This window comes from Pteropus vampyrus, unplaced genomic scaffold (genome assembly GCF_000151845.1).
Source record: "Pteropus vampyrus isolate Shadow unplaced genomic scaffold, Pvam_2.0 Scaffold383, whole genome shotgun sequence".
In the NCBI taxonomy this organism is placed as follows: domain Eukaryota; kingdom Metazoa; phylum Chordata; class Mammalia; order Chiroptera; family Pteropodidae; genus Pteropus; species Pteropus vampyrus.
In genome coordinates this window covers 1,603,597-1,611,118 of record NW_011889164.1, presented here as the reverse complement: position 1 = coordinate 1,611,118, position 7,522 = coordinate 1,603,597, and the positions used below count along the sequence as shown (strand labels likewise).

Here is a 7,522-nt window from a genome sequence, read left to right as displayed (position 1 = left end):
AGGAAGGGAGGAAGGAGGGAAGGAAGGAAAGAAGGAAGGAAGGAAGGAAGGAAGGAGGGAAGGAAGGAAGGGAGGAAAGAAATGAGTTTTCTCAAATTTCTCAAAACAGAGTCATCTACTCTGTTTGCCAAATCTATTCCATATGTTCTTTTGGTTATTTTCCATAATTAAATTCTTCTTTAAAAGATAACACCTTTAATTATCATATTCTTTAATTACTTTTGGTTCTCCATTTAAGGAGTAAGTACATACTTTTGAAATTTATTCGACATAGCTTTTTTTCTGAAGTTTCATGGACAATAAAAGATATTAGAGCAAAATAGTAACATAAACATCAAATTTCATAGCCATTATATACCGTTTTGTATCTTTCTGTCTGAAAGATAATGCTACATTTCCTGCTTTCTAGTCTCTGCTTGCTGTGTTGTTGTTTTCCCGCAATCATTAAAAGTGCTGAGTGAAGCGTTTTCTTTTCATTATCATATGATTTGGTTTTGTTCACCTTTTCCTTCTGTTATGTAGATTGCTGATTAGAAGTTGCAATTGTTAGAATAAGCTTATCGAAGACATCATCCAAAAAATTCTTTCTTCCTTTTTCAGTTCTCTGAAAGGGTAAAATCTTGATTAAGAAATGCCTTGCCTGTCCCCTTTGTGTGAATGCAGCCATATTAAAAAGAAAGTTATCTTCACGAGTCTTGCACGAGAGAGAGCCACGTCTGTGTCTGCACCACCCACAGACCTCTCCCAGACAGAGTTTAAACTCAGGTACAGGCAAAATTTGGAAGCCAAGGACTCTCTTCCTTAAACCAGCCACGTTTTCCTCTCTGCATGGTGACTGCTTTCTTTCTTTATGAACAAAGTATTATTCCTCTTTTTACTCCTTTTCAAACAGAGTAATTGCTCACTTCTATTTATTACTTGAAATGTTATCACCGCCATGCCTTTTACTTAGCCTTTTCTGCCTAGTTGTGAGATGAGCATCTTTTTCCTGCTCGATTTAGGAAATTTTAGTCGTCACTGAATGAGGGGTGAGGCAGGAGAGACAGAGGATGGGACACATACAAGTCGTCACTCATAAACTTGTAGCTGACGACTTTGCCACAGTCACCCAAGGAGGAAACACAGGCTCACAGCTGGCTTGGTCCCTCCTCCCAGCTTCTCCCTCATTATCTTTCTCATTCCTCCCAACTCCGGCAGCGTATCTCGCCTCCAGGGACACATTCTTTTTTCCTCCCTAAAGTGTGGGGAAAAAATTTCTAGTTGTCAGAGTTTTATTGAAATGAGATTGGCATTCGGAAGAAGCAGCATTCTTTCCGGAGGAGCGGGACTCGCTCAGTTTCAGAGAGAGCAGGTTTTCGTAGTTTGGGGTTGTGACCCTAGTGCTGACACTGGAAAGGAGAGAAGGGTGAGGGGGTGTGGTTTTCCGGGGGCACAGTGTGGCCACCCAGTCCAGGCCTCGGAGAGAAGACCTGAGTTCCGGAGTGCTGTTTCTCAAAGTGTTGCCCACAGGCCACCCACATCTGAGTCTCCTGGGTGTTGCTTATAAATGCGTCCCAGGAGGACTAAACCAGAATATAGAAGAATGAGCCTGGAGAACTGAATTTTAAGAAATTCTCAGTGATTCTTCTCCTAAATTTTAAGAGCGAGTGCCCAAGATTCTGATGTTCAGTTTTCCAGCTCCCCAGATCATTTGGTTGTGCATATCAAGAGGTGCTCAGGATGCAGTGACTGACCCACCCCAGCCACACGCATAAGAAACTGAAGCATAAACCGGAAAGGCGGTTTGAACTTCAATCATTTACTGGTGTGGGGTGGGATCCTGTGGCAGCAGAAGGGAGAAGTGTTTCTAGTTCTTCAAGCTTTGGCCTTTGCATGTTGTTCTGGATGTAGTTCTCTCCTGTCACACTCAGTACTATTTCCCCTTCCGAGAAAAGTATGAAAAATTGAAAATTATCTTTAAAGCAAGGCTCGGCCATCAACATGCTCCAGAAGGGTTTCCATCACCCCTGCCCGCCCACCACAGACACCTCTGCCACCCCAGGTGTTGTGCTTCGTACACCGTTGTAAATCACTTGCTCCTCTGTGTATCTCTCCTATGAGATGCTGAACTTAATTGAGCCAGTCCCAGTGCCCAACCTAGAGTTACTGCTCTATAAATGATTGTCAGATGAATGGGTGAGCACGAGATCTTTTAGACCTTGTGAGGGTTTGTTGACGTACATTCTCTTTAGTTTTCACCGTCTCTGCTGTAAGGAATGGCCTAATTTGCTTTTGTATAATGTTAAATATATGTGACCTAAACTCGGCTTCCTGTGATCCTTGCAAAAATGTGTTTTAAGAACAAAATAAATAAGATAGTGAGAAAATTAAGATGCTTTGGTGATCTTAATACTTGTGAAGTACATTTTTTTAAATATCACAAAATGCTTTAAAAGCACTCCAAGTAAATTTAAGAGATCTACTAGATTTTGACTAAGTGCTTAAAAGAAAGTTTTCTTAATTCCCTGTCCAAATACTTCAAATTAAATTTACTCGTAGCAATTTCACTGGAAGATGGGGACTCTGCAATCCTTGGTTTGTTATAAAGAAAATATTTTTGTCTTCAGATGTTTGGAGGACAGATTAAAGGCAATTTATGACTCACGTAGAAAGTAATAAAAGTGGTAATACTGGAGTGTCTTCTAAATTGTCATCATTTTCTGGAATTACTAACAATGTTTCATGTCCGAAGGGAATTACATGCATTTGTCATACTTTAAGATAAACTATAACATCAATCTTATAGCTTCTATACTGGATTATTTGTTTCATTCTGTTGTTTAAAAAAAGGGATTCATTTAGCTGTATAGAAGATGAATTCTCTCATTAGATCTTTTGCCACAGGGCACAAGAAAATATATCTATAATTTATTTCTCTGAGGAAATAGGCTTTAAGATCTACATACAAAAAGTCTTTTATTAAGATCCATCATGGCCTTTTTAGTTTCTCCAGAAATACTCCATTTTCAAGGTAAATCATAACAAAAAATAAATTAACCTAATAATTTATTTTCCTTCTTATGGTATACTTTTTATTAATAGAAGTCCAGTTTGCAGATTTCTTATGATATGTTTAAAGTAATCACGTATAACTTTTTATAGTATTTTACAACTTATAAAGAACTATTTAAATAATTTTTTCCAATCTTTGCCACAACTCTGTGTAGTAATAATAGTAATGCTATTATATGTTATTGAGCCCTTGTACTATTAAGGGACTACAAGGGCCGGTGGTATCAGGACATTACCCAATGTCAAATAGCAAAGCCAGAACTTAATGCGGAACTTATCTCCAAATAACACCCTCTTTTAACTCCACCCCTGGTAAATGCAACACTGTTTTCCTTGGAGTTTGTGTTTAAAAAGAAACCCTAGTGGTATTACAATGTTATTGTTGCTCATTCTCTATTTTCTGTTTTCAATTAAATGATGGGTTCCCACGCTTGATGAAGTTCAATTTTTTAAAAACTACCCAAGTATTCATTGCAAATGACTTTCTTGCATGAGTAAGTGTGATGTAGAAAGTGAATCTGAAATCATTTTAAATATGCATTTGAGTTTTTATATAATGCGGCTAATTTAATTATTTTAATGCTCTGAGTGTTTTAATAGTGCCGATCCTATTTGTGTAATAGAGCCAATCTCAGTATACTCACCTGAAAATGAGGGATATTTCTTTACTTTCTTGTATATGAGTCCTTTAATATAAAATGAAATGTATACATAAAAATATTTACCTGTTTATATACTATTCCATTCTACTTCCTTTGATTCCAAGTTCAGAACCCCTGGATGACTTTGCTTCCAGCTCTAACAGTCTATGTTTTTAAGTCAAATGTCAGATAACATTCCTGTGTATGTGGTATGATTTTCTCCAATAAGTCACATGCTTCATGAGTTGATGCTCACTGACTAGAAGGTGGCTCGCAGTGATGAAATGCACGTGTCTTCTCCCACTCAGGGTAAAAGAAGCTGAAGAGGTGTGTAGGCAGAAAAAGGGAAAATCACTTTATAAGATAAAACCCAGACATGACTCTGGAATCGTAAGTATTTAACTTTTCTGTTCTTTAAACTGTGATTTTCTTTGGCTTTTAAACACTGTTTTCACTATATATACAAAAACATATAATAAATAATATTTTTCTCTTAAGTTTGAATAAATAATGAGCTTCTGACTTAAAGAATTTCCAATTCCTGATGTCTTTAATCAGGCCCAAAAGGCTAAGAGAATCTCAGTACTCAGCATTCGAAGCTTAAGAATTAAGATCTACTCAGGGAGTGCTTATTCGCGGGTATCTATGTGTACGCAAGAGAATCTCAGTACTCAGCATTCGAAGCTTAAGAATTAAGATAGATCTACTCAGGGAGTGCTTATTTGCGGGTATCTATGTGTACACACTTACTCATTGCCATCTTTCGTACACATAGATACCCGCGGGCCATCTTTCACTTTCTTCATTACCCATGATCACAGGGCTGCTTTTGAACCCAGAGTGGCTGTTATAATTGGATTAATGCCATTGGGACCTAAAACATAACGGGAAATGCCAAGTGTGGTGTTGTCCTTTGCTAAGACACAGGACTCAGACCTGGTTTGTACCCATAAATGGCTCTACGGAGTTGGCTGCTCAACATCATCAGTCAGTAAACTGAGTTTAACAAGCTGTTTAAGTTTTCTCCTTGCCCACTTCTTCCTTGAAAATGAAATGCCAGGTTTTGCACCCTGAGAGGGAAGGGTTTGGTGAAGATGATAAGTTTTCCCTTGTCAATGTTTTGTTGAACATTTTTAGGGATTATCACTTGGTGTCACAGAGTAAGCTGTTTTAAATGAAAAGTTGGATTAAGCCTTAAAATAAGAGCATTTTGAATTGGATTAGTCTAACATAGTCTAAATGAAAAAGATTAACATAACCCAAATTGGTATATAAATAAATAGCTCTATTTAGAAAAAGTTATAAATTATGTCTTTATTTAATAGCTGTTTTCCCTTCAGTTTCTCCGTATCAAAACTTAATGAATGACAAGTATTATATTATGGTTTACTATATTTTCTGTCTTACTGATTAAAATACACATTTAAAGTGTATTGAATGAGGAGGAGTAATTATTTATTAGTCAACCCCAATCATGCTCTTATAAGGATGAAAATGAAACAGCCAGTGATTCAGTTTTCATCTAAATGTATTTGCACAGAAAACAGAACAAGGAAGCTGAGTTGGCACTCTTTCACGTCAATAAGAAATTAAATTTTAAAACTTTTTTTTTTCTCAAAACATTTAGTGGTTTGTCTTGGTAAAAATTTCTAAAAGAGAAAAACATATTTTACTTATAAATATTATTTTTCCTTTATGGGTTGGTTGATCTTTAACCTTTCCCAGAGAATTTGATCCAAATGAAAAGGTCTTGTTTGGGCTACTCTAAACTCCATACATTTTTTAAACTTCTTGTTTCTAACTATAACTCTTATCTGGTGCATTTATTTTTAGAAAGCAAAGATAAGCATGAAAACCTGAACACAGGAAAGCAGAATGAATACAAGTCGCTCTAAGCACTTCCACAAAATTTAGCTGACCTGAACACGGGAAGGAAACTACATCATTTCGATCATTTTTCTTCTTGACCTCTTGCATAATCTTTGTGTTTTCTAGACAATTCACTGTTGAATTTTACTGTACATTCATATAAAAATGTAAAAGCAGTAGACCAGTGGAGAATTTAACACCTTTTCTTTTTGTAAAAGTTTATGATATTATACTGATAGGCTGAAACAGCATGTATTAGAGGCAGTATCTGCATTAATTCTGAACATGCTAAACTTTAACCTAAAATTTTCTTTTGTAAGAATATTTCTTTTCTTTCTACTGACAACCAGTACTTCACATCAGTGCATTTAGGTTTATGGTTAAAATGTTATTTCTAGTGAATTGTTGTATCAGTTTCACACCTACGTATACATTTTTATTCTAAAATTTAAATACTGTTTATATATTATAATTAAGGCTTTCCCAACTCTTTGGGTTGCTCTCCATAACTATATATTTGTGAAAGGAGATTATAGTTTTTCTCACTTGTTAGATAATGAAAGAAAAAAAAATATAGCAAAAGGAAACCCTTTTCCGATAAATCATTTAATATAGGCAGGAATCAGAGTTTAAGTTTAATGAAGGCTCCTATCAGACTGTGTCCTCTGAGACCCCAGGTAAAGGAATCTGTGGCAGAAGTAAATAAAACTGAAGGTGTGCCTCCCTGTAACTTTTGCCATTGCCTTTCACAAAGAAAATATGACTCAATATGTTGAAGGGATTTAAATAAATGGTACTCATAAAATCGCCAACATGACTAATTGTTGACATGAAAAAAAGTAATTTTTTGGATGGATTGGCATCTACCTAGAACCTGTTAATTAAACATACCTGCCCAAGTATTTTGACATAATTGGGGTTTTCTTTCTGTGTTATGGCAGGTGATTAAAAGCTGAAAAAATGAGTATGTAATGATTCATTATCTGAAGGGGTTTAGGAAAGGATTTTATATTACAACGAGGGAGAAAACATCAATATCCTCTTCTGAGAGTACTTTAAAGTTGACTTATGATGCATTGTGATGGTTTTGTCTAACAGTAATAGGTGCAGTTTTTTAAAATAATTTTAATGACATTTGTTGAAGGTTTTGGTTGTGGATAAAGGGGAGAGTTTATTGCTATTACAAACCAATTATGGAAAGCAACTTAAAAAGAAAGTTCCGAATCATAACTATGTTTGTATTTATATAAAATATGGTCTCTTACCTTTTAATTTGTAGTTTAAGTGCAAAGAAACAGTAGTGGTTTTTTGGTTGTAGTTCCGTAGTCTTCCTGTCCCTTTCACTCCCTCTAATGTGTATATTAACATTCTTCAATGAAGTAATAGGGCATTTAACAAAGATCGCTATGTGCAATACTGTATTTAGTGTTTCTATTCCAATTTTTTAGGATGTTAATTTATATGAAAATAAAGTGAGTAATAAAAGAGTTCTGTGTCTATTGTGTGCATTTGCCTAAGGATACTTGCAAAATGAAACCAGCATTTTTAAAACTGGAAGAAACATAAGTTAGATAGTCTGTGTTTAAAGATTTTTAAAAGTTCTTATTTCAGGCTTAACAGTTGTTAGTAAAGTGTTTAATGAGTGCTTGTTTTTAGAGATAAAATATTTATTATGCTACTTCAAAACATATTTGGATAAAGGTTGAAATTTTCCTAATGCAATTTTAAGGAAAAAGTGTTTTCTACTTATGAGCAACAATATATTAATATTTGAGAAGTCTTTTAAAATTTAGAAATTGGATGCAAAAATTCATTTGATACAGATTAAGTGGTGAAGGACTATTGAGAGATGATAAGTCAGAAGAAAAATGGTACAGAAGAGATGGATATAGAAGAGGAAATGTAAGAAATGAAAACTAAGCATGATGCTAATGGAGATGCATGAAAAGTTTTTTATATAT

At 35.1% G+C, this 7,522-nt stretch overlaps 1 protein-coding gene across 1 annotated transcript in view; it reads left to right on the top strand.

Annotated features, from left to right (window-relative positions):
• Positions 1-7,049, top strand: part of FMN2 (formin 2) — a 402,924-nt gene extending 395,875 nt beyond the window's left edge. Inside the window, exons 17-18 of the mRNA XM_011380009.2 lie at positions 4,001-4,082; positions 5,526-7,049. Of these exons, the coding sequence (XP_011378311.1) occupies positions 4,001-4,082; positions 5,526-5,552 (109 nt within the window). The 3' untranslated portion in view covers positions 5,553-7,049. The remainder of the gene's footprint in view (positions 1-4,000; positions 4,083-5,525) is intronic.
• The last annotated feature ends 473 nt before the right edge of the window (positions 7,050-7,522 follow it).